Source organism: Falco punctatus (genome assembly GCF_963210335.1).
Source record: "Falco punctatus genome assembly, chromosome: 11".
Taxonomy (NCBI): Eukaryota; Metazoa; Chordata; class Aves; order Falconiformes; family Falconidae; genus Falco; species Falco punctatus.
The window spans coordinates 16,485,406-16,513,343 of record NC_137591.1 but is presented as its reverse complement, the minus strand read 5'-3'; the positions used below and the strand labels follow the sequence as shown (position 1 = coordinate 16,513,343).

Here is a 27,938-nt window from a genome sequence, read left to right as displayed (position 1 = left end):
AGGAGTCAAGCATATTTTTCTAACTTTAGCAACATGGCTATTTTATGCAAGATGTTAATGAAACAAAATACCACAGACTTCCTGGATTGCATACAACCTTCTCAATGCTCTCTAGATAGGAGACTATTTTTATCACCATACTGTTAGGGAACCGCATACCATAAATTAGAAAGAGATTTAAAATATTTATGTCGTACATGATTAATGGAAGACACCTGGGTTTAGCTGCTTCACAGAAAAAAAGAGCTGTATAACAAAATACTTTATTTTAAGAATATCTTTAACCAAAACATTTACTGTCTTTGATGTCGCAAAGTGGAATTTATCTGCTGTTGTGCTATATTTATGGCAAATACTTGGTGATAACTGAATTATAGGCTTCTCTGACATTGCCATAGTTTCTCCTGCTAAACTGGAAGAAGGGGCACGTCCTTGTGATGTTGGATTTAGCTACAAAATTAGGAAGAAAGATGCATCCTACTTGATCTGCTTCTGTAGAAAGTTTTAATGTTTGCAGTTTGTTTTTCTGTAGATAGATACTGTTCAGTATCGTTATCATTAGTTAGGAGTCCAAGATAATCCATAGTTCAATGCAGTTACATTTCTGGTCACCAGCAATTTGCAGATAACTGTCCCTTATAAGTGAAATTTTCTTCTGCTTGTGTCCATTTCTCGGCGCTGAAATTTAGAAGAAAAAATTATTAATCAGCAAATTTGTGCAACAGAATACAAACAAGGATGACTGCTCCAATTCATAGTAGGGTAGGCAGCGACATGTCACAGTTGCTGTGTAGTTGACTCTATAGTCAGCTTTTCAAGACTAACAAGGTTCAAGAGTTAGAGATTAGTGATTTAGAACTAAAGAACATGTAGCAGTTCTCTGTCTACTCACAGTAGACTTAACTGTCTTTAAAACAAACAAGATTATCTTTTTCATGGACTACACCAAGAGTATTAGAATTTTCCTTCTGGTGTAGCTTGGATACTCACTACCAAGTTTTGCCAATCAACTGCAATTCCATGGTAAAAATGACTGGGAAAGTAATTCATCACTGCCTCAAGTAACATTCCTTTCATTCGAAACACTTCCATTTCTTTTCAAAATGAAACACATTGAAACATGTGCAGAGGTCAGTGTTACTTCCCATTCACTATTAAGAAGTGACATTTGCATCAATAGCTTAATTATTTTTACATTATTATTCTTGCACAAAAATAGCTCTAGTCAAGTTCACTAGGCTTCCAAGAGTAGCTTATATCAAGGGAATATTTTTCACATTTGGTTATATCTGTATATGCTAAAGAAATTACATTCTGCAAATAAGTAGTCATGATATATTGATACTCATCATCCATGCTATTTTTGACTTGCAATGTAGCAGAATGTTTCTGCTTTGCATATTTCTTAAAACATACCTCTAAATATTTCAGTTAAACACTTCTGTATTGAGAACTGCATTTATACCACTTTTTAGGTGAAGATTTGCAGTTACATTTCATGTCAGATTTATTCTCCCTTCCCAAGCAGGGCTGTTCTTATTAGACCTACCTTATGAATCCATTCATATTCTCCAAATTTGGAATCGAAGGTTCCTTTTTGAAGAGACCTCAGCTTTAATGTAAAACGCGGTCCAAGTTCTTGAATTCCCACTTTCTTTTCACTCTTGAAGATATATCTTGGGCAAGGAAAAAAAAATAATTAGGAAGTAAGTTACAAAACCCCTCTCATTTGTAAGTTTTGTGGAAAATGTCACCTGTGGAATCTGAAAAAGATGTAGTCTCGCTGATTGTGAAATGTAGCTACTTGTCTTCCAATGAACTGAGGATCATGTGGGAAGAGAGCAGCAAACATGCGACCAATAGAATGGCCAAGTCGCGTTGTGAAATTATTCAGGATTACTTCGGGTACGTGTTCTGTGGGGTCTTTCCCTCTTCGCTGAAATGAAAGTAGCAGGTAAAAATGCAAAAAATAGATCAAACGCAAAAGAATTTTAATACATTATCAAAGAAAGAGTTTGAAATAAAGTAGAGGGAAGACAAGCAGAGCCAGTTTCTTTTAAACACAGTGATAACATGCTCGAATTATTTTTTCACAACTTAAGTTCATAAACAAGTGAAGGAGCAGCTGGTAACATAAGGATCCTTGGTTCAACAACATAAACTGAAAAAGCACAAATAAATAATTTTACATTTCCTCTCTCCTGCACCAGTTCCCACTCCTGGCAGCACCTGTTATAGCAAATAATGCAGTCTACCTGTCACAGGAGTCTTCTCTCTATACTAATACTAACTAAGAGCATAAGGGATTCTTCTTCAATAAAAACAGATTAAGTTTAAAAATTACTTATTTCATAAGAGAAAACAAAATCCATTTTACTACAGAAGAGGTAACAGGGCTGTAAGAATTAAGAAAAACTAGGTTTTATTCAAGACTAGGAACTAAATCTATTGATATCTTTTATACTGCTGATTTTTGTACACCCTGATGCGTGTATGCTGTACATTGGGAATTCCCTACTGATGTAGGTTATCAACTGCTATTTATTGGCACGACTATAAAAATACTTGGCAGACAGTTAAATTCAGCAAGTAACTATGAAAATGGAAATATGCTGCTTATGGAGGCAGAATATACTAGTCTTTGGCCTCCTGTTAGCTTATGAAAAAAACACCTGTACACTATCAGCTGAATCATACAAAAATGCAACCAGTTTTGACAGTTCAAGTAGACTGAATGTATTTATCATACATCAACAGACTTACCCCTTGGGGGGAGGGGGTTAATAAATTTTGTTGGAGTCTCACCTTTATTTCTTTACGCAAACGGACACTACTCATTCTAAAATGAGCAGTTGGACCATCAGGCAGATGACTTAAAACCAGACCATCTGTTCACCAAGTTAAAAAAAAAAAAGCTGGTAAAATTCAGCCTGTAATTCACAGAGCAACATCTTCTGTGAATTGCAATATTACATTAGCGTGTTACAGCCACAATCTATGCCTGATTTACAAAGTTTCATTATATTTTTGAACATACATTCATAAACTGGTTAACTAGTGTCCTGAAGTATGTCCACTAAATTTAGTTTTCATAGCTAACCTAAGTTATCTTCTATATCTTTCTCAGTTATTAATTAGTAATATTTTATCTAGTCAGCAAAACTAAATGGGACTTCCTGGTCAGAAAAACTTGTTAATTAATCAAACCATTAAATTTACTGAAATAATAACAATGTTTACCCATATATTACAAACTAAAAAAAAAGCCAACACTTTTTTCAATAATTACAAGTTCCATTAGCCACCAGATATTCAAGTTGGCCCAGTGATTTTTAACTCTATAGTTACACTGTAAGCTGCACAGTAAAGAGAAAAAATCCAGAATAAAGTAGATCTTTGATGCACACCACAGAATTACTTTCTTTCCCCAATAGGTCCAGAGCTAGTATATCTACTTTAATAAATACACAAAAGGATACTTGGTATTTTGCGATCTTCATTAATGACAATTAAATCCGTAAAGTCCCTTGCAATACACTGTGGAATAATTCTTTTCAAAGCCAGTCCTCTTCGATAGTAGACGTGCGAGTTGGGTATAACAGTAGCCAACTGTTCACAGAATCTCACTGTTCTCTGCAAAACAGGCGAGTAAAATTACAGTTCAGTAAATACAGTGCCAAGTTCAAGTATTAGGGGGATGGAGGGTTGCTCGTTCCAACTGCACTCCCTGATGATATATTACTTCCAGTACAGCCAATGAAAAAAAACCAAAACTATCTGCATTAAAGACTGCAGCACACCAGGGACTTTTTTGGGTTTTTTTAAAAGGATTTTTTTCCCCTCCCTCAATCATAGAAAAGCAGGAAAATTCTACAAACATAACCTCCAGACTCATTAAGGACATTGGTTTACAAAAAGCTTGTAACATTTCAAACTATTACTTCAGGTACTAATGTCTGAGTTTCCAGGTAAACTGTTTCCTGTGTACTTTTTCCTATTTTTAAAACCACTTCTTTTATGGTTTTCACAAATGTTGGTCACCTCCCCAGTTAGGTAACACAATCATTTGCATACAAGAATATATGCATGAGGTTGGGTTTTGCTGTGAAGGAAACAAACAGTGCTTGAGACACTAACAGATTACATACTTACACAAAGTTATTGACAGCTCACTAAATACAACAGCAGAAAAAAGCCATGTGAAAGCTATTATTTTCAGCTTTGATTTACCAATCATAATACGAAAACCTCGGTATCTTATAACCAGTTGACTGCTCAGAACTCTCCAAGTAAAATATACGTACTCCGCGAGGCCTGTCTGATGTTGTAATAAGAATCTTGGGAACTGTCTGTCTGTTGAAGTATGGTGCAAATTCATCAGTTGCTTCATCAAAAGCAACCTGGAAGAACAGAAGTCTTGTTAATCTACCATATATGAAATAATTGAAGAACAAACGTTCAATCTGATCTAAATTCTGATAAAAATGGCTTGAGTAGGAAAAATTCCAATTCACAAGTTCTATCCTATAATTAATCATCACAAGACAGGTGTTTCTACATTTTTAAGAATCTAGTGTGATGAACATTGGCAGGTTTTACTAGCAATAATAGTAATGCAAAAGGCAATTATCTAATGCAGATAATGAAAGGATGACATCACCTCTTCGTGAGTCCATCACATGTAAAACATAATTCATCAATACCTTAACATCAGTGGTGAATGTTACGTTTCACTAATCCATTTTATGTCCCTTCTGGGGCGGGGGGGGGGAAGGGTTAACAACAGCATGTGTAGAAATTCAGCAGTTACCTCTTCATCATTGGGATCTACAGTTGTTTCGTCATACACTCTCTGATTTTCAATAGTCTTTGGTACGGCTTTTGGAGGTGCCTAAAATAAACAGATTTATTAACATACAACACTCATGCAATTTTTAAGTATATTGAGAAATGTATTCATACTACCATGATACTGTGTATATTCCTTCACAGAACTGAAGTATTATTTATTTCAGGCTAGCTTTTAAAAAAGAAGTTACAATATCACCTTGATTAAAAGTATGCATGGGTATTGGGACACCAGAGAGCATCACATGGACGAGAAGCATCACTAGAAGAGTGACACCACTTAATTTCAGTCCAATTAAGAAATGGGGTTCCAAAACAAAACAAGCAAACAAAAAAAAAAAAAAAAAAAAAAAAAGAAAAGAGAGGGGAACTATCTATCCACTTCTCTTCCATGGAAGAAAGAAGCTACACTTTCAACAGCAACACAATTTAGCCTTGACATCTACAACCCAACAACTAATAGCCTATGTTTACCCTGCTGACTTACACTACTCTTGTGAGATTATGATAATAAAGGAACTCACAACTGTCTTCAACTGTTAATGTGCTTTTGAAACAGTTCAGGAAAAGAAGGAAAATGTTTGTTCACGGCTAGGCTTGGAAACAAGCAGGCAACTGGTCTGGGCAAGGTTTGGTCAGATCCAATTGTCTGAATTTCTCAGAAATTACTCATCTGAGTATAAACCCCAATAACCTCAACACAGCACTTACATTGGACAGAGGACAGTTTTCAGGAAGGGCCTGCTTTTATGCCATTTTTAGCTTAAAACTCACGCTGCCCCGTTACGGCGTCCTTTAACGCAGCACCCACAAGGTGTCTAAGCTCGGCGGCTGGACGCCGCTACACAACACCGTGTCCCTGAAGGCTACCACAGCCAGCGAGCACCCAGCCACTGCTCCACTTCACCGAGGTTTGCGGAGAAACCGCTTCACTCACGACACGGAAGGGCCCCCCGCCCAGGCTGCGCTGCAGCACCCCGGCAGGGCGGGCTCTCCCCGCTGCCGGCGGCGCCTCGGCCTCGCCACCGCACGGGGCCGCCGCACGCTGCCGCCGGGGCCCTTACTTTGTCTCCGAGGGCTTCTCGCTCCTTTCTCCGCTTCTTCTTGGCGGCCAGTTTCTCCTAGCGGGAAAGGGAGAGCCATCCGTTAGCCAGACCCGCCGCCCGGCCGGCCCCCGCACCCCCTCGCCTGCCGGTAGCGGCCGCCGCGGCGGGCCCTCCCCCACCCTCCTCTGCTGCTGCTTCCAGCGAAGGAACATGAAGTGCCGCCGCTGCTTGTTCTTGATCTCGGACACGCTGAAGGTAGGCGGGAAGAGAACCCGCTCTGGGGCCGGCGGCGCTCCATCCCCCGCCGCAGAGCCCACCGGGCCGCTGCCGCCACCGCCGCCGGCCATGCTGCCGCGCCAGGCAGGAGCTGACCCCTCACCCTTGACCTCCGGCCCCGCCTGCCGGGAGAGCGGGCGCTGCGCCTGCGCCGCCGGCACGGGCTCCTGCCGCGCATGGGCGGGGCCGGCGGCCGGGCGGGGCGGGGGGCGGGGCCGGGGGAGCGGGCTGGCGGGGCGGCCGCGGGGAGGCCGTTGGCAGCAGGCAGGCATTGTGAGCCGAGTGCCGCTGCGCTCGGTGCGCCGAGAGGCGGCAGGGCCTTGGCGACGGTGGTTGTATGGCGAGTCACGGAAGGGCCCAGCACCGTCCACCACCGGCGCTGGCCGCGGCCGTGAGGGGTACGCCCGGCGGGGCGACCGGCACAGCCTGTTGTGCGGTGCGGGGACCTGCGAAGTGGCTAAGCTACTTGCTCAGCAGGCTACAGACCTGCAGATAAGATGAGAGCGATACAAATTACCACCGTGTGTAACTTATAATCAGGGTTAACAGTACCCAAATGTGCAGCTTTGGACAAACATCACACGCCAATGGATTTACAGCAATGATAGTAACACTGTGACCCAGCAGTATTTTCCCATGTGCACGTTTCACGTTCAGATACTTGCTCAGGGAGTTAAGCTGTGGGGAGCACCTGCTTAAAAGGAACCATAGGGTTTTTTTGATGGTAATGTTCCTGAAAATTACTTCCATTCCATTAAAGCCGGTCAAAACTTAGGTTAAGATGAAATGAGAACCCCTACAACCAACTGAAAGAGATGTAATTTCTGTAAAGCTGGAAATGAAGTTTTCTGTTCCTGAGCTGATTTGCTGGTTTAGACATATGCCAGCTTTGCTGCAGCATGAAGACTATACTCTGTTTCATAGAAATTGAGTCCTCGGGGATTTTGGGGGGCCTGGGCTAAATTTGAAGTATTTTTAATCTGAGACTGCAAAATGCTGAGCCTCAGTGGGACTGATTCATTCCATTTCTCCCAGAGATTGTCTCAAAGCTTGGAATATGTCTACTATTTTTATATACAAATACTATTTTGCATTCCTAAGTTTCTCTTCCTAGAAAAGTGAATAAAGAAATGTGTTAACATAAATGCATGAAAATAATGGAAAAAAATCTAGAAATAACCTGAGCTAGACAGTGTCTCAAACCAGCTTCTGTCCTATAAATGAATTGGACTTAGTAACACGACTTGCTTCACTGAGGTTATTTCTACTTAACACAGATGTAAATGAATGATCAAAGGCCTCATTGTGCACAATCCTGTATTTTTCTGGCCTCACTCCAATTTTTGTCATGAGAAAATATTTCAGCTATCCTTAGTGCCTTAAGGATAAGTAGTTTCCATGGTAATTAAAGTTTGGGGGATTTAGTTGAGAATATGTTAACCAAGGACTTTCTGTAACTTCATTTCACTAGCTGATTCAAACATCAGAGATTGCAAGTGTATCTCTAAAAGTCATTAGCAGAGATTTTCATCACTGCTGTTGGCAGAGCTAATAGGGAGTTCTAAGTTATTTGTAGTTCCAGTTTGCAACAGTGGTTTTGCTGGGATCATTGCAAACTGATGTGCAGCATAATTGTGTGAAGCTCACTGAATGCTTATGTGTGGAATTATCTTTCTCCCTCCCAGCAAGAGGGAGGACAACCTCCTAATATTACTCAAAGACTTTTCTTCCAAGGACTGACAGGAACAAAATAATGATGCACAATAATACAAGAACTTCCTAGGGCAGGGGAGGGGCAATAAAAAGACACCAGAAACACATTGTGGACTTGGTAAAAATAAGATCACTAACAAGGTACAATTATAACTTCAATAGAAGGCCCAACTAATAAATGCATGCATAGTATTAGTTGAATTTCTTTATAAAAAATGCCAGGGTCTTTTGCTGATTTTAGCTATGAACTCTGTTCTGTGCAAATATTTTGACCAGGATACTCTTTTTTTTTTTTACAGCTAATGTAGCATTGCTAGGAAACGTCTTTTGGAAGAAGCTGCTTGGTTAAAAAAACCAACAACAAAAACCCAAACAGAAAACACCAGTAGCTTTGATCTGCGTAAACCAACATGTAAGTTCTCCACTGGAGAGTGATGAATGAAGACATTTATTCCATGTCAGCACTAAGGAATTTTGGAGGAAACCTTTCTGTAAATTACCACTGGCCCAGCTGCGGTAGTGGAAGCATTATTTTGAGTGGTATCAATAGAGCATTGGGGTTTTTTGCTTTTCTGTCATTTTAAACAACTGAAAATTACTTTGTGATTAAGTGGAAAGGACAAAAATTCATCCGGGGAAAGGAAATTAAGTTAGAAAATATTTATGGAAGGAGACAAGAAAAGAGGAGAAGCTGCCTCTGGATTTAAGAATTTATTAGAAAGAGAATTCTTAGTTGGTTTGCTTTGGTTTTTTGGTTGGTTTTTTTTTTTTTTTTTTTAATATAATAACCAACATTTTCCTATTTTCCTGGTTTCTTTTTCTTAATTTCATTACCTGAAGGTAGAGAGGACATACTACTTGTCTTCAACACTTGTTACACTGAAAAAAAATGCCACAGAAAATGCAGCGCTCCAAACCAAAGAAAGACAGATAAGCCTTACAGGCTTCTTTCTTTCTTCCTACAGAATACTGATTTTCCCTTGGAAAACCAAAAAAGCTGTTGTATGTGGTTTTAAAATGGATTCATTTTGACTGTAGTTACGTTGTCTTGTTAACATGGCAAAGCAATTCCCCTCAGAATCAGTGTGCCAGAATTCTTTGTGGTTGTTGTTAAAACGGATAACCACCAATCGGTAATATAGTCATGTAAAGATCACAAGATTCGTGAGCACAGTTTCTGTAAAGTAATGTCTGAGTTCTAAGGATTCTTGGTGTGTTAGTAGAGTAGAGGACAAGGGAAAACTGGCTGATTTTCCTCTAGGAGAAAAGCCCCCAATTTAAACACTTGGAGATAGTATTGTCATGGAGCTAAAACTGGAGAGGAGAAGGGAAATCCAAGGCGCACGAGGTCACAACAGAACATGAGTAAGAAGTGAGGTGTCTCAAGTTTCCCTCAAGGCTTAGCTTTGTGCAGGTCCACATTGATGTCTCTCAAAACCTTCTGCAGGATCCCTAAGCCCTCTGAACTCTGCTGGCGGTGAAGAATACCTCCAAACTGTTGAAAGTTAGTGCTGTATGCTGGTAGTCAAGCTAAGTCAGAGAAGCTCACACATTTAAGCAGCACAAGGCAATGTGGAGCAGAAATACAAGTTGGGGCCTTGCAGTATGGTTGCATGCAGCTGCAGCAGGCATCCTTTGCTGAGCCGCCCAGGAGGGCTAACTGGCAGGAGCAGACTGCTGAACTGAGGCAGGTGTACTCTTCTTATTCTTGCATTCAAAGCTAGGTCTCCCATCCCTTCATGGCGCTGTGTAGATACCAAAGTTGTACCCCAAAGGTCTGGGGTTTTTTATGCCTGTAAGCACCTCAGCCTTGAGACTGCAGAGCAGTTAGTACAGCTTTGATCATGTCAGAACCTTACCAGGCCCTTCAAAATAAACATTCTTCACAGTCTTGCTTGCAGCCTCTCTCCGGTAGGCATTCTCAGGGACTGACAGCACTAACTGTGCAGTCCCTGTAGTTAGTGATAGTAGGTTTCCTTAACTGGTAGTTCAAAAGTTAAAGCACTCACATTTGATACAGAAGACAGGACTTTCCAGCTTCTGGAGATTGAGAATAACAGCTTCCCTTTCAATGGAACAATCAAGCCGCAAGCCTGCAGGTTTTTCAGAGGTGAGAACTGTCTTAATTCTTCCGACTGAAGCTAACGCTGTGTGCAGAATAAGATAAAGAAGATGTTGGGCCAAATAGCTAGTGGCTGGGACACACTCTTCCTGAAAGTAACGACTGTTGGATTCCTGGCCTGGTCCCAATGCTTTCCCTGTAGTTTACTTTAAAGAATTACACAGCAAAGCAGAAACAAGCTGTAGAGACTCGACTGTAACCAGGTTCAGTCTTCAGGTGTGTGCCCTCATCACTGGGCTAAAGGGTCTGGTTCCTTTTACACTGCTGGCTGATGCTCTGTTGGGCTTTTTGCACAGTGAAGAAAGGGTAATGTGGTCTCACCAGGGTGGAATATTCAGAGCGTGGCAGGAGACGCTCTGTGTGGCAGGGGAATCTGTGTTTGAGCCCACATCTCTTCAGCTGAGGAAAGAGTTGAACATGGGCCCACCACATTATGCTGTCATGTGAAAGGTGGATATCTATACCATCACTTTTTGAGAGAAAGCCTGCATTGTGTTTTGTAGAGAGCCTAGGCCTGTGATGCTTGTTACATGTAACCGTACTAGGCCATCTGGGATCTCTGCTGCAGAAAAGCCTTTTTTTCATCCAGCTAGGTGTGAGCATGAAACAAATGCTAAACTGCTTAGCTCTTTCCAGGCTGTTCCCAGACTTGGGCATAGCCAGAGCTGTTTCTGCAGGGGAGCATTATGTAGGGGAGGAAAGTAAAATTACAAGGTGCCTATGCAGGAGCTGCGTGGGTAGTTTTCAAGATCATCTGTTTGGGACTTCGAGGCTTGCATTCCTTAGTGGATCTTGTTTATAGTCTTTAATTTCAGTATTTCCAGTCACCTAGGGCAGTCTCTCTAATGGATAAAATGGGGATCATGCTTAATAAATTTGGATATTATTTAACATTTCAGGATGAACACTAGGTCTTACAATGTGCTCCCAACGCCCGTCCCCATTCCATAACTCAACACAAAATTTAATTATTTTCTTATGCTTTTCTGGTTTACTCTTCTTTACAGTATCTGAGCTGTGTGCAAACATTAAGGTGCTTATTGGAAAGAAGGTATTATGTCCGTGGTACAGATGGGAAAATCAAACAAGTTTGTCCAAATTTATCAGATTTAGAATGCCCACTGTAAGACACCCGAAGATGGATAGTTTGAGAATTTAGCACCGTACATTCAAACCACAACTATGTTCAGTTAGGTTCACATGCTCAGGACCATTCTAGATATCAGATTCCAGGTATCTCAAGTTCAGCACCCTGCAAGTGAGTAATGCAGACTTAGTGTCTGTCCCTAAAAGGAAATTAACGTTTGTTATACTATGGGTGAATAAGGACACCAAACGAAATTTTCATAGTCAGTTTTCATTCTGTAATGCCCTCACTTTTGAGAGTTCCTTTACGGTCTTTGTTCAGGCTTTTGAGTAAGTTGTCCTAGGTTTAAGAAAGTAAACAATGGTAAAATAAAGCAAAGGCCCCTCCAAATAGCAGCTTTGTCTTCCAGACAAAGGGTGGTGTTGACACCCATAGCCCCAACAGGTATCATATCAGAACTTGCTGAAAGCACACTCTGTTACCTTGGTCTTGGTCATTAATAAGGACATTAAGAGTTTTGGCCCCTGAACGTGTCCCTGAGAAACACCACCAGGATGCGGCCACCCTTTTGGTGGACCTCGCACAGCTGATCAATACCTGTTGTACTCCACAGCACAGCTGATTATCCATTCCCCCTGTGGTACGTTTTTTCATTCCGTATTTCACCGGTTGGACTGTAAGGGTGCCATGGGAGACCATGCTGAAGGCCTCCCTAAAGTCAAGGTAACCAGCACGCACTGCTCTTCCTCCTCTGCCGAGCCAGTCTTCTCATCAAAGGTTTACCCTTGGGAAAGCCACATTAAACCAGCTGTTCTCAGTCACCTTTGTGTCCTTCAGGTGCTTGGAAATGTCTTCCAGGAGTATTTGCTCCACAGTCAGCCTGGGGATGCAGGTGAGGCTGACAGACATGTGGTTCCCTGGCTCTTCCATTCTGCCCTTCTTGAAGTTGCAGCAGTTCAGCTTAGTGTAACGCTCTTGCTATGCTGTGCAAAGAGCAGTGACTACTGATGCATTGAAATGGTCTGTGTCTAACATCTCAGAACGTGTAAGTATGTGTGTGTAAGAAAGAAAAAGAAGCAAAGCTTTTGGAAGCCTGAGGCACAAAAACTTAAATAATCTAAGGAAAAATGAAGCAAAGGAGAGCATTTTAAAAAGGAGGCATTTTGTGTGGTATTCTTGCAAAGAAGTTGAAAATATATTATTGAAAAGTTATGGAAATTCCATAGCCTGCTGTATGCAAGTGTCCAGTTTTAAAGTTCATTAGAGTTTTAAAAAAATTACTTTACAGCTACTTTAATTATGGATGTCAATACAATCTTAAACATGTAGTTATAACCTACATTACAATAATTCCTTCTTACAGAACCTTTCAAGATGTCATAGCTGGCCATTATCTTAATCTGGGCAGATCAACCTGATGAGTACTGGGTGTTTGATTTACTACAAGTCTGTCAGCACTTCTGGTTAGTTAGTAGATTAAAATTACAAGATAATGTATTAATTGTATGTAAGCTAAAAAAAAAGATAAAGGCTGGAGCTTCAGGTGCCTGGTGAAGGAAACTGGAATACTTCTTCAAATAGAAATTCTAGAAACAAGAAAATTGTAATTTGATACATTTAGATTTTTTGAGAGGTTTATCCAATATCTACCCATGGCAAAGTACTGAAGAAGCATCTGCTGTTTCCAACCTGGTATTTTGCTGAATTCATTTTGCTGCTTCTGCAGATCACTATCCTTTTATAAAGAATTGTCCTGTAAAAGGCAAGGTAGTCAATGGCAACATTTCATCAGCTTTGTGGGTATGTAGAAAAATTCATGTCTCTTGGCAGGTGTGGTCTTCTTTGTAGGAAGTAATGCTAGTATCTTTCTGCTGGTGGCAATTACATATAGCTTGTGCTCCCTTAATAAAACATTCCTTCACATACCAAATAAGAGTTTATCCAGCATTAGAGTATGACTCATTTCTAGCCAGATATTTTTCAGAATATACTACCTTGTGTTTTTATTTTATTTATTGACTTCTTTTTATTTTATATTAAGGCATATTTGCACTATAGTGGAATAATTTTGGTGTAATAAACAGAACTTGGTACAGAAAATAATTTTGCTTCTTTTTCTGCTTGCAGGTTACCCACAGAGATCCAAGATTTTTCTCCTTGTTCAAAATTCTTGCAAGGTAATTTGTAGGTGTTACTATAGAAATAAGGCAACTATTTTGTTACACAGTAAAACACCTCAAGTGAAACTGTTGTTTGCCTTGCAGATCGCTCAACTCCATGTTATCAACACTTAAGCAAAGCATATTGCTTAAATATTCTTTTATTTTAATATGTTTCAGTGGTGGCTATATTACTCTTAGCTTTTAGTAGATACTTTACATTTTAAAATGGGAAAAAAATGGATCATTTTCTACTTGGCGTTATTAATAAGTCAGAAGTGCTTATAAATGGCTAATAACACGTATTAGTTTACAAATTTGTAAGATAATATTTGCATAAGAAACCGGAGCTGTGAAGTGATACGTGATAAGGTTTTATTCCACAGTGCTACCAGAATCTTTGGTAAGGTGACCTAACTTGAACAATGTGCATTTTAATATAGTTAAGCACAGGCTAATATTTCTAGGAAAAAAAAAAAAGTAGATCAGTTATCTGATGGAGGACTGTATTGTGAAAAGTAAAGATACAGGAAAGCAATTAAGAGCACACAGAACTGCTATCCTTGTGGATAAATGTAGCAATAGGGATTTCATTGGTGGAGCAGTATGTCTTGGCCTGATGCTGAGACAGAAATTGGGAAAATGGTTAAGCAGAACTATATGGTTGATTTGAGATCTAGAAACCCTTCTTACAGAAAAGACTTAAAAGGTTTAATCTCTTCAGCCTATCAATGAATCACGTAAGAGCTAACTCACCTGGAATTACATAAATGAAGAGAATATTTATAACCTTAGAAATTTTTGGTTTAGCAAATAAATCGTTTAAAACATGTAGTGTTTGAAATCTGAGCCAAGACACATTTTATGATTAAAAAACAAAATACAAAACCCCCTTAAACTAACTTAGCCTTGGGAAAAAAAAAATTAGATCGATAGGCCTGTGAAGTATTCATTGTCACCTGAAGGCTAAATCAAGAAAGCAGACTTTTTCCAGAGGTTGTAGACATCACTTATCAAACTGTCACCTGTACTGCGCAAAAGGGCAGCCTGGAGAATCATGGTGCTTTCTTTTGGCCTGAAAACCTGTGATGCTATGAACATCACAGTGGAGAAAAAAAAGCAAACACCTTTAAGGTGTTTTATAAGATTTTTTGAATATCTGCCATAGTATTCATATAGTATATGGTTACAGACTGCAATGAATGGATTTTAGAATAATTTAAAGAAACAGACATTTTAACTTACATTACAGGGGTTTTTTTCTTGTTTGTGTTGCTAAATTTTGATGAATAGTCACTAGAATTGCAGTATCTCTTTTATTTAAGGCTACCCAGCCCCTTTTCCCTGATAAATTTCTGTTTCCTTTCTTCATTAGTTTATTAGATCTTTAAAGACTGATATTGCCATGCTGGGTGTTCACCTCAGGATAACTTTCTGGAAAGTGTATTTCTGTATTTGGTAGTGATCATAACATCAAAAGCAAAATGACTAAAGCTAATAAAAACAAATGTTAATGAAAGAAGTAGTTGCAAAATATTAGACAGATTGGTGGGAAAATTTGGAGATTTACCAATTCTTTCTCTTTTATATTATAAACTCTCAGTAGCAGAACTTTTTTTCTTATGTGTTGATAAAATATGAACATGTTTTTGGATGTTTATAAGTGCTAATCACAAATTAACAAAGGTAATGACCATTGTAAGACATTTAGCTGGCAACATGTAATAATCTCAGTGTCAGATAAACTCTTTTTCCCAGTATGCATATGTAGCTCTTATTAATGAAACTCAAGCTGCACCTAATTACTAGTAACAGAAAATCACTGGCGTTTACCTCCCACGTACAGAGCCACACCTTGCCCTCCAGGAAACCCAGAGAGCTTCCCAAGAACTATTCCTAGCTCTGCCCTAGATTTCAGCCTCTTTTGTAGCATTTTACAGTAAAAGTTTGTCACAGCCAATCCTGTCTGTATGCACAGGGTTTGACTGAATGCAGAAATGAAGCTCATCAGGAGATCTGGTCTTAAGTTAGACCTTTTATTACAGTAACTCTTTTGCTTGGTCTACATGGCTCAGCAAGTTTGGTGCTTTATGCAACACAGACTGATGCTGAAGACTATCTCTGTTCCCTACGGTAGGAAACAGAGGGCAGAGTCAAAAGTACCATTTTGGTAAAAGTTACCATACAAGATGAAAGGAAGAATTGGACAAGATAGTATTTTTTTTTTTTTAGTTTTTGTTTCCAGTTTGATCACATTTTCCTCCTGCTTGAGAAAATACTTTATTTATTTTTGGAAAAAGTATGTGTGGGATTATTTATGAAAGAGAAGGTACAACATGGTTACCTTTGACAGGAGAGAGTTAGGGTAAATGGTTTGTTATTTCACCAGGAGACTTTTAAATGCATCTGAAAAGAAATGACAACATTCGGTTGATACTGGGATGGTATCCATGAGCTGACGATGCATTTGGTCATGGCCTCTGCAATTCAACTTCAAATGTAAGTGTGCAGTACTAGTGCCAGTATGGGATTCAGGAGACCTGTCCTCAGTTTCCTTCTTCACAAATACTTCATGCTAACCACTCATAAGTCCCTTAGTGCCTTATTCTTCTACAAAACTAATGTGAAAGCATTTTTGCCGTATATAGATAAATAAGCATAACATATTCTAGAAAGAAGAACAAGAGCCCAGCAGATCTCCCAGGGAGTTCTCTCCTGGAAAGCAAAGTCACTGAAAAGCAGTTGGAAACTAAGAGAGTACAATCGTTACTTCTCTGACATGGTGACTAGAACAGGGAATCTAACTCTTGATTGCCCAAGCAAGAAAATACAGAGAAAGAATAGAGAGGTTTATACTTCCTCTGTATCTGGCATTGATGGGGGGTTGTGTCCTAAATTCAAAATGTGTGATGAAAAATGAGAAGGATTTCATAGAACAGACATGAGACATGATTAAAGGATTAGGATACTCCCCTTCCTGAGTGGGGCTCACACTATTTAGCTTATCAAAGAGAAGGTTAATGGGGGCCCTTTCATACACATTTCTCTGTAGTAAATACTCATTTTAAAATTCATGGGTTAGCTCTAGCAGACAAAGATCTAAGACCTTCAGTCTTAATTTATAGTTACCCATAATTAATCATTGAGAGAGTTATCAAGAATTATGGTAACTTTTCTGTTGATATTTTGTATCAAGATGTGATGTTTCCCCCTTAAAATGATACAATCTAGTTCAGGGAAATCTCTCCATTATACAGGAAGTCAGATTAGAAGATCACAGGTCACTTCAGGCTTTCTAATCTGTTAATTAGATAGTTTATATAAATTCAGTTTAATTGGTTCTGTGATTGATAATAAACAGTACTTTTAATGTTTCATGTTTGACTGCAGCCTCACCTAATCTCAATTATTTCTTGCTGTACGTGGGTGGTAGGACTTTGTCATCCTACCAGCATCTCCACCTTCATCCCTAAGGGTTGCATCATTATCTTGTTACACAACCTGCAGGGTTGATATTGTTGACATGATGCCAACCACAAAATCATTGAGTGATGGAGTGATGGTGTTGCTGGAGATCCCAACAAAACTGCTCTGGATCCTGCACTCAAGTTAATTGCATCATTATCTTGTTACACAACCTGTAGGGCTGATATTGTTGACACGATGCCAACCACAAAATCATTGAGTGATGGAGTGGTGGCATTGCTGGAGATTCCAACAAAACTGCTCTAGATCCGGCACACAAGTTATTTATCAAGACCAAGTTCTGTTGTATTTTTAAAGAAACTTAACTAGAACATAGTGCTCAGATGATTGTAGTCTCTTTGCAGGTCTCTGTTGAGGATTTTTAGCACGTCATTCTAGGTTTTTTTTACAACTAAGTGTATAATTTTCCAGGCTTTTATCCAGGCTGAGGCTGATATTTAAAATTTTGTTCTCACTTGTTCATTCAGCTGTATTTTGCTCGGTAGTTCTGTGAACAGACTGCACCCTGACAAGGACAAACAGTATCCATTGGCCATGCTGTTGTTTCTCTGGGCATCCCTCCAGTTTTGCATGAAGAGCAGCCTGTCCTTAACACCATCTCGTGAGGAAGCAGTCCATCTTTTGGGGGACACAATGATTTCCTTTCCTTTGGGCTCAAGATCTTTCATTCCATTGTGCCTGTTGGCAGAAATTAAATACAGTAATTCTGTTGTTTCAGATGAGATGTCAGTCTGGTAACCGTCACCTACTGGCTATATTTCTAGATTTTATCCTGTCTCAGGAAGAGGCAGGCACTCCACAACTTTCTGCAATTCAAAATTCTTTGAAAAGTGCTGTCCCCTTCATGTTTGCATTCCTACATTGTTTACATTTTTCTCATTCCAAAAAGCAAGCTGCATTACATAGCCCTCTTCACTCTTTTTGTTGTCCCACACTTTGGTGCCAGCTGTCTCCAGTTAGCTTCCTGAGCCATCTGGCCTTTAAATACTTCATACATTTCCAAGAATTTTGAACAGTTACAACCTAAAACTTCAACGCTACTGGATATTACAGTGTATTCTCAAACCAAGCTTCCACCTACTGTGATTTGAAAGAGACGTTACATGTGTACAGTACATGCAGAGGAATGTGGTGTGGCAGAAAACAAACTATGTACTTGGGGTGAAAAGCATTGCAATGGGTTTTAAGAAAAGCTTTGTTATGAGGTAAAGGCTTAGCGTGAAGCCAGGATAATCTTGTGACTAACAATATATTAAACTCAGAAAAATTGTTTAGGAGCAGAACTTGCTATAGTATACTGGAAGGGGACCCGCAGAAGGAAGGAAATGAACAATATGAGTTCGTTAATAATACATTCTCTTTTTCCCTCCACCCACAGGCATGCATCTTACTTGTACCACTACTACGTACCAAACGTGAGAACCGTAATACTTCAGGGAGTTAAATGTACAACATTCCTATGACAGAATTAGGTTCTGGGATGGAGCTGGCTAATGAGCAATAAATAATACCAGAATACTATACACTTACTGAAAAGGATTAAAAACCAGCAAAACCCTTACCCATTATCTGCTAAAGATGTAGATTTTTTACAGGAAATGAAAGATGTTCCAGTTGGAAAAGACAGCTGTACACAGGCCAAATCAAAGTTGCACAGGCAAATGTAGTTATTTCCTCACTTTTGAATGCTATATTTTACAGTATTAGAGCTCTTCAGTTTTAAGTTTCTCTTTATATGTTCATACATCTGTATACAAGACTTACTGGAATGCATTTCAGTATTAAGCCACATGGGACACAGTGCTGTGGGAGTTTGGAGTAAAAGGAATCCAAATATCTGTTCTGGTAAAAGTGCTTTCTTTTCAGTCCAGGAGTTGTTTTTTAATAAGCCTAAAGAAGAAAAAAAAAACCAAACAAACCACAAATTGGAGTTACAGTGAAGTAAGCTGGGGCATCTAACAACTGCAGTGGAGGGAAATGGCTGAGCTGCACTGAAAGCCAGTCATCTGGGGGAGTCTGGGGCATCTGCAATAGCAACCTCCTCCTGGAAGTATTCGAAACAGAAAATTCAAAGCAGTAACAGATACAAAACTCTATCAGCAATGAAAGAAATATCACAAGGGGCTTTTTTTCTTCAAGAACAAAACCATGACTTCTAATAGAGAGTATTGGCAAAGAGTCTACGTCTGAAATATTTTAAAGGCTTATACCTTTGAATGTATTAGGTCCAATTTCCAAGGCTGCTGAAAATTTGCCAGTTGCGTAATTTTCATTTGTAATTATGAGAGATTACTGTCAGAGAGTTGACTTTAATTTCTGAAGCCCAGTCCTGAGGAGATACTGGAAAACCAGGACTCACCCTCAGTATTTCTGGTCATGCTTTAACAGTTCCTTTTGATGGAGCAATACTGGTAACATAATAGCTTTGCTAGAGAGCTTTTGAAAACTGGTCTCTCAAGCTTAGAAAATCTGTGTGAAGAAAGTAATAGTTATCATTCAAACTTGACGCCAGACTCTAATTATTACTTCAAACACAAGAAGAACACAGCATCAACAGAATATTTTTTTTTTTAATCTCTTTGGTACACTGTAGTAGCCACACCTACATCCTCTTAGAAGAAACATATTTCTCTTCTCCTGAATACATTGCACAAACACGTATTAATTTGTGCAGTGCATTCATAAATTTGTCCAGAGTTTAGCTTTTCTAGTTTTTTACCAAATTGATCTTACTGTCATGCTTTGTACAGTACTACATTTAAATTACACTAGACTTACTTCAAATGCTGTTAGCCCTTGAAATTCTCCTTGCTTATGGAAGATACCATGCTTACGGTATACGTGGTAACAGCCATGAAGCTGCTTAGTTTCACTTTGCCTTTACCACATTGGTTTGACTAATCTAATCAAATTGGTTGTGCTCAATAGCATTATGTTTAAGAGTGTCACTTGATCCACAAAGTGCTGGGCTCATATACCCAGAGAAGACCGGGACCATGAAATAAAGATTAGTTTCTTATCTGCAATACCGTGTTTCACCTTTATTGCACTATCTGTCTAGCTGACAGCCACTTTAGTCGGACTACCAAAGCAAAGCCTACCAACTCAGATAGCATCAATATATGATTTTTAAAGCAGCCAAACCACATGCTTCATTCCTGATTTCTTAGACTGATTGTATACGTGCTGATTGTTAAAAATTAGGACACTAGAAACTAAAGGAATTTAGCATTAAAGCAATACTGCATTTTATTGAAAAAAATTCTGAAACCGTAAGTTCTCTTTTCCTGCAGGATCCTGAGCAATGCTCACTCTCTCAAAAAATCCAAAACCCCACAACTATATATTTTGACATGAAATATAGGTCTGACTTGCAAAAAACACAGGTTTTCAAATTCCCTATAGTTTTTCAGTAGAGGCATAGGCTTCCTTAAGAAATGTAATGGTTGGGAAATATGTGTGAACTTGTAGTTTGTAGTCATATTTGTGTCTTTCTTAAAGGTTGTCCATAGATCTCTCTACACCCAGGGACTGAAAATCATTGCCATATAGTACACAGCATAGCATATGGTAAACATATATTTTTTTAACATGTTTTAATTTTGTTCTTGATATGACCTGCAGTGGACTGGTGGTGCAGATCCTGTGTGAAATATAATATGAAATTAATGAGAAGGCCTCTAGTTAGGGTACACACTCCCATGGAACTTTTTCCTGAAACACCATTATTTGGAATTTGAAAAGGTCTGTGTTGTCAGAGTTATTTTGGTGACCAATAATGAGGGACAGAGGGAGGCTTTTTTTTGAAGAGCTAAAATAGGACTGACTAGGAGGAGCTGTGTGTTTGTGGGGCAGAGGAACTTACCCATCAAGAATGTAACAACTCTAGGTTGTACATTATACATGTTATCATACAGTGACTTGATATTGTGTCTTATTATGCAGTCCCAGGAATGGAAGAAGCATAAGGAGTTATCCAAAGGAAAGACAGGGAAACTAATTCTGATGTTACCGGAAGAATGGTACCTCTCTTCTTTTAATTTCTACTTTGCTGTATGGTTCCATACCAAAACAAGACCTGCAGAGATTTCCCATGTTGTTTTCTCACAGCTTTAGCAAGCAGAATGCCTCCAGCTTGTTTCCTTAGTCCTCAAGAGGGATCTTAAATCTCCCTGGAGAGGAAAAGATTCTTTCTATCCACACTGCTCATCTTTCTTGGTCTTTCTTAGTGCTTGTCTTTCTAGCAGGAGAAGGCAGGACTGAGGAGATACAGCTTTCAGTCTTGATCCTGCCACAGACAGGCTTTGAAAGAATATCTTAAATTACTGAGATGTAAAAGAAAATTACCTCTAAAGGTGGGGATATCACTTCTTCCTCATTTGGGCACCGGAAGTATAGCCATGAACAGCAAGAGAGATGGTGTTCCCCAAGAAGAGGTTCACCTCTGCCCAGCTCCTGCGTGGTCCTGCCTCAGAGGCGTTCTTCTGTCAAAGAAACTGTTCACACACGTGGCCTCTCTGACATCTGTCCTAACAGCCACCCTGGCAGTGCTGGGGACAAGGCTGTGGTCAAGCCAAGGATGTGAAACTCCTGCTGGGGACGTTTCCACCGTGTCAGGACTACACTACCATCCTCTAAACAGAGTTTGTGTCATAGACCACAAAAGGTTCCGATTTTATCCTTCAGGTTTTATGGATGAATCCCATGTCTTTGAAGTTCTGTTCCCGCTGAAGATGAAGGCAAATTCCTACTGATATTAATGGGGTTAGGATGTGTCCTTGTCTTTATTTTTGCTGTTCTTTCCTTTGTTGCAGTAGACCTATTCCTTTATTAAAGCTTTTGCCTGGGGGAAAAAGAAAAGCCACGTTACTAAATTATGAAATATTTACATTCATGAAGCCAACCCCTTATGCCTAGCTCCTCCTCTGATATTAAGATGACACTTCTTATAGAGCTACAGCTTCTATGCTGCCATTATTCCTCTGTGGGATCCAAGACTGGGAGGTGACAAAACAGCAGGCCACCATGAGCCAAGTGACAGTAAGTAATACCTAGGCATGCTTGCTGATTTTGACTCAGTGCAGTGGGAGACAACTGTGTTAGACTGATGGTGGTTTGTTTAGTGCTGGAGAGCAAAGCAAGATCAGAGATGAAATAGAAGAAAACATAAAACTGGGGAGGTTTCTAAATTAAACTTGATTTTTACCTGAGAATAAAAGGCCATATGTTGTAGATATATCTGTAATAATCATCCCAAGAGCAAAGTGTTAAAGGCATCGGTTTGCTTATCACCATTTATTTCTATCTTCTTTTGTATTTATATTTACCTTTTTGCCTGCAGTTCTCTCAATGCCACAAGAATGAATGAAGCTTTAGTGTCACAATCCATAACGAAATGATGTGCAGTTACTCTTCTGAATGTTTTGCATCTCTTGTTTTCATTGTATTTTTGTATTGGATGTAAATCTTAATAGTGGCTTCCTTCTTTTTTTAAAAAAAGTTTTGCCTGTTATTGAAATATGTGTTGTTCAAACTATTTAGCGTAGCTTATTAATTTATTCCTCATACTTTCACATATTTAATGCTTTTTATTTTGCCTTGCCCAACCTCTTGTAGGTTTGGTAAGACAGGTAGTGACTTTCTCTCTGGGTGTTGCTTTGTTTTGTGGGTTTTTTTGATACTTGGGTAAGTCACTTCAGTTTATGCCTTTCATTTTTATCTCTCTGTGGCATAGCCTATGGAGACCATATCTGTAAAATGGATAAATATTAAGTAACCATCAGAGTAAAAGAAACATCCTGTTAACTGGATTTCTGCACAGTTCACTCTTAATGGTTCTCTGTCACCAAACTCAAGATCTCTGGCCTCTCTGGTGTCGTCCTAATGTTCCTTTTGCTCTTCCCTTGCCTTTTCTCTCTTGCTGACCTTCCCTCCCTCGCTCCCTCTTCTCCATTTCTCCTGCAAGCTCTCTTTGCTCCCATTTATCTGGTCCTTCACATCTTTTGGCAGTAAAGAGGAGGGCAGGTTGGTGGGCAGCTGGAAACATAATTGTACTGATTGTCCCTATCTGCTGTGCAGCATTTCTTCGATGGTCTTCCTTTGGAAAATGTCCCATGCAAAACTCTCACTTCCCTCATTCTCACCTCGCCTTTCATGAAAGAAATACTTAAAGTAGTTAGAGGGCAAGAGAGGAAAAGATGCAGATTTCATTTGCACAATGCCTAGGATTTACAAAGTCAGCATGAGAAATGGAGCAGCTTTCAGAGCAAGGAAGGAAACAGTTCCTCAGATGCGTACTGAGCTGGGCATTTTTAATCCTCAACATGAAGACAGTGGTGCTGAACATATTCATACTCATATTCATAGCAGTGCAAAAATACATTTTTAACACTGCACTATAGGACAAAAAACACTGATTTTTGGCTGGCAGAATCTTAGCCCGAAAAGGAAACCTGAAAAAAGAGAGACACAAAAAAACCTTGGAGCTAAATAGTCGCACGCTTTAGAAAGTCAAATGTAAGGACCAAAAGGAAAACATTTTATTATGTGGCTTTTAGTGACCTTTTGGCAGGTTTTGGAATATAATGGGGCAACTACCACTGTAATGTGACATGCTTATTTGTGGGCATTAATACAGGTGAAGACAGATTTTTGTTACTGTATTATGATGCACAACTGTGTGGCTAATTTGCATGCAAAATTTCCATGATTAATAAATTAGGCAATGCTAGTACAAGTGTACTACAGTGAACCACTTGTAGCAATCACCAGCGCTCTAGCAGGCGACATTAAATACTATGCCCTGCTCCAGTAAAGCTTTGAATATTTGAATATCAGTTTGCAGTTCCCAAGCTGCAAAGCGATCAAAGGAGGGGAAGAATGTTCCTTACTTTTATCCCTCTTACAGCAGAATCAGCATAATCACCAGATACCTTGTGTAGAAATGTCAAACAAACTCAACTGAAAAAAATAAAATCAAGCAGATTTACCTAAACCACTTTAGTATAAGAGTAACACAGCTGGTTATAAAAAGCAAGATGTATTTTTTTCAAGTCCTAATGTTTTGTATTGAACGGTTTGAGTAGAATGAACATATCAAATATGCATAGAATAGCATATTCTTAATACTGGGATAAATCAGTTAAAAACCATAAAGGTAAGCATAGAGTGGGCCTGCATTAAAAAAATGTATTATGAGCTAGCTCCTGTCTGAGGCCAAGATCTGAAAGTGCTACAACTGATTTCTGAGTTCATATGCGGCTTCTTTTACTGCATTCATGCCAAATTCATAAGGATTATGAGAAAATTCAGCAGATTAGTCCTTTAATCTGGTGTCTCCAATCTAAATAGAAAAATGTCAGATACGGCTAAGCTACTTGGGGCATCAGGGTATCCAGGAAACACTCACATTGACATCCTAGCTTGAAATTTCAGATCAGGCCCTCTACCTTGTACTATGACGTATTCTCTACTACAAGGGTTTTTTCCCCCCACGCTTTGCCTAACATAAATATCTATTCATCTCCATTGTCATTTTAAAATTCCTGTCTTTTTGAGAAACTCTTGTGAAATTAAAGAGGCGCATCGTATTCTTGCATCACATTCTGAGCACAGTTAGGCTTTGGCTTTTACTGAGCTTTTAGGAGGCACTGCCAGCACGACTCTGTCTCCTGAACATTTTACCCAGGGCATAGGCAGCTTACATGTTCTGAAGCAATTGCTGTACTAAGTACCCGGTAACGTATCTTTCCCAGAAACTGAAAATAAAGGCATAAAAGAGAACCACATATTAATTTATGGGCGTTAACATATGGGTGTAAGTTTCTCTGGGGATAATTATGTGACTATGCTAATAACGCCAAGGATGCTTTGATACATCACCACAAATTCTCACAATGATGTTCTTGAGCATTTCATTACTGTCAGGAGTGTATATATTTAAACAGGAGAGAGGGATGAGAGAGGCCCACACGTCTTAACAAAAATAACCCTCTCCCTTCATGCTGCAGGCGAGCTGATGAAGTCCTGTTAGACATGGGCGCTTACATTAGATGTGTTTACTGGAAACTTCCCATTTTGAGAGCAGAAAACTACACTAAGTGTGCTGAAAGGGGAGCAGCATGTGTGGTTTGCAAGGATAGCTGGAAGCATGGGCATTACTGACAGTGAAACAATGAAAACCTCCTGCATTTTGCAGGACTTCTGTACTTTTTTCAAAAAGTGCTGTCTAGCACACTTTGAAGCTGTGGTTCAGAAATCTACCTGCAGACCTCCGTGACAAGTCCAAGCGCCAGGCTTAGTTATCATGCCTTGGAAAAGGGAAGGTTCCCAGCTCAGTCAGAGAAATTTTTCCCAAAGCTTTCCTTGACTTGCTGGCAAGACAGCTGGCATGGAGCCCCAGGTGTCCTTGAGAAATTCTCCAGTACATTGCTCAGCACTTCGATCATGAAGGCTCGGTGTATTTCCAGTTGTTGTGGGGACACCAAAAGCAATCACACCAGAAAGGCTGCCCTGTGCAGGGGGCTCAGGCTGCAATGCCTTTGCCTGTTTCCCAGTATTCTGATTGCCCAGCTGAAATTAAACTTCACACAGTTTAAGTTTTTATGCCTTCATATACAATTTTTTTTTTTAAAGCTTTTCTTCTAGTGAGGCTAACGTCTAATCCTTTGACCTTTAGCATTAAGTCTGCGCACAGCAAACCACTACCCTAACGACACACAGTTATGGGTGTTATAGAAGCATTCTCAGGCATAAAGGCATTTATAGATAAATCATCAGCATTTTTTTTTTTTTTTGAGCAGTGATAGGCAGACAGAGTTCAGCCCTTGCTCTGGGATAGCAGTGGCTGTGGTGAGGGTAGGAGATGTCCTGGTGGGTGAGCAAGTGGCAGGCATGTATTTCGAGAGGCTGTATTTGCATTTTCTGCCTCTTGTGAGCTTGTCAGGCATGCTGGGACCGAGCCTCGGCTTGTGGAAATTATTTCAAGGCAATTTATACCAAACGACGATCCCTACTGTTCTGTTTGTTACAAACTTGGCTGTAATACAGTAATGTTTAGTGGCTTAATAACATCTGCTTTTGGCCTCTCCTACTCCCTCGGCAAACAATTTTCATATATAACAAATGTTCGCATTTAGTCTAATTAGAACAGAGCCCAAGGGTCAGAATAGCCATACCTGCACGCTGAGGAGGAGACTCTGGGTTTCCAGATGAGAGACCAGGTTTCTCCCCTCTCCATGCCAGGGTCCGAGACTTCTGCCCTTTCCCAGGATGAGCTCTTCTGGGCAGATCCCACTGAAATTGCAGAGGTGGGGCAGCACCAGATGTCCCCTTCTGCAGGAGAAGGTCTGTCCAGTCGAAAGGGTCACAGTAGGCAGCAAAGGTAGCACAGAGTCACTGGGACAGGCAGATATTTCTTGAGCGTTTGGCATTTTCAAAAAGAACAGCACATTTTAAAAATAAAAACTCTGAATATATATATAAAACATGCAAAAATAAATATTTCACACTAACAATTGATCACAGTGCATGCTGTGAGGGTGTGTGAGGTTAAGTGGTGTATGGTTTTGCCTTTGCACAGGAAACCTGACAGTTACAAACCCTTGAAAAATCTGTATGGTTTATCTTGTTGATTATCACTCTTTTTTGGGCAACAAAGATTCTGCCCATGTTTCATCATGTGTGTAGTAGAAATACCAGGATATGCAAATGTAGAAATTACACAACAAAATCAAAACTGAATTAAAGCTCTTTACAGTAAAAAAAAAAGAGAACCAGAACTGCAGCCTTTTTATTGCTACATCACTGAATGCGCGCACAACCTGGCTATTTAGGTGCTTGTAATGTATGGTGCAACTGTCTCTCCATCTTCCCACTGCTGTTTATGCCTCTTCAGTAACAGCTGAAATGGAGGCTACCGACCTTGGGTATAATGAAAGAGGAATGTTTTAGGTAGTCTTGGGGAGCTTTATGACAGCTATCAACTGATCAAATAATTAAGAATAGCAATCGGCATTTATAATCAAGAGATGGGCTGTTGACTTTTGGCTTGGGGAGCAGGGCTGCGGCAACACTGTTGTGACAGCTGGTGGATGGAGACTCTGCTGTTGAACTCTGCGACCCAAATGCTGTGGCTGAGCATCTACCATAAGAAATACAGGTTGTGTCGTAGGGCTGGGTGCCCTCTGATGCACTGGGGTGAACCTCACCAGCAGTCTCCAGCGAAGGATTTCTGGCCACTCCTGTACACCAAGGTCATGCGTATGCAAAGCTATGGGCAGGCAGGCAGGTCAGGTTAGCCTGCATGAAAAGGAGGGCAAGAGAAATGAATTTTATCTTGGCTTATCTGAGTGATGCCCTACCATCTCACTGCTCTGGGTTCTGTGTCACTGGCAATTTTCGCTGCCACAAATAGGTGTTGCTTGACCACAGCCAGGAAAACAAGGCAAAGTAGATATGTAAAACAATTTGACAAGCGTCAGAGAAAAAACATGATCAAGCGAATTATTTATCAAATGTTATTTGGTCATATGCAGGGAAAAGAAAAAGACCTGTTTTGTGCAGAATATCTGCAGGTCAGATACATTAATTTTATTTCCTCAAGAAGTATGCACAAATGTTTTCTGAAATAAATTTTTTTGGTACTTCATATGCTTTGTTGTTTGGTTGATTTTTCAGGTTGAAAAGGGAAGGAAATCTTTGGCAACTTCTTGTGGTTGCAGGGCATTTCTTTATATCTACTTTTTAAGACACTTGTAGAAATTAGCATTACGGACTATGAACACAGCAAGCCAGAATTATTAGTGGGTCAGCCAACTCTTCAGACTGGAATTTTGTATTAGCAATTCAGGAAAAAAAATGAAAGTGAGATACAGCCCTATAAATATATTTAGGAACATATTAAATACAGATAAGCTTTTGAAATCTGAACTCAAGAGTGTATGAGGATTTTGCAAATTAGCTTTGTCTTTATAGCAAGTGCATGCAAACTTCAGGTCCTAAGCCTGAGACTGGAGGTATCGAAAATTAACAGCCACGTTTGTTGTAGTGTGAAAATATAGGTGAAATACCATCTTCCTTTAAATATTTTCTTCTCTTTTTTTTTTTTTTTTTTTTAAATATTCCTAATTGTCTCCATTTTTCCTTTGGCAGCTATAAACCATTGTAACCAACCACAAATAACTATAAAGATGGAAAAGGGA

At 39.7% G+C, this 27,938-nt stretch overlaps 1 protein-coding gene and 1 long non-coding RNA gene across 2 annotated transcripts; one reads left to right on the top strand and one right to left on the bottom strand.

The window, feature by feature from the left end:
- Positions 1-247: 247 nt before the first annotated feature.
- Positions 248-6,312, bottom strand: RPF1 (ribosome production factor 1 homolog). Its single transcript, XM_080406571.1, has 9 exons — positions 6,074-6,312; positions 5,913-5,969; positions 4,811-4,891; positions 4,305-4,400; positions 3,480-3,633; positions 2,806-2,888; positions 1,755-1,936; positions 1,550-1,676; positions 248-678 (listed from the first exon to the last, which is right to left on the bottom strand). The coding sequence occupies exons 1-9, from the start codon at positions 6,239-6,241 to the stop codon at positions 637-639; spliced, it is 990 nt and encodes a 329-aa protein (XP_080262697.1). The 5' UTR covers positions 6,242-6,312; the 3' UTR covers positions 248-636.
- A 237-nt stretch (positions 6,313-6,549) lies between these two features.
- Positions 6,550-27,840, top strand: LOC308071317. Its single transcript, XR_013931082.1, has 2 exons — positions 6,550-8,295; positions 13,220-27,840. It is a non-coding gene; the product is annotated as an uncharacterized lncRNA (long non-coding RNA).
- The last annotated feature ends 98 nt before the right edge of the window (positions 27,841-27,938 follow it).

Coding starts and splice junctions, on each gene's coding strand:
- RPF1 (XM_080406571.1), bottom strand. CDS start 6,241: ATGGCCGGCGGCGGTGGCGGCAGCGGCCCGGTGGGCTCTGCGGCGGGG. Junction 4,892..5,912: donor GAGAAGCCCTCGGAGACAAA/GTAAGGGCCCCG, acceptor TGTTTATTTTAG/GCACCTCCAAAAGCCGTACC. Junction 3,634..4,304: donor CATCAGACAGGCCTCGCGGA/GTACGTATATTT, acceptor CCTGTTTTGCAG/AGAACAGTGAGATTCTGTGA.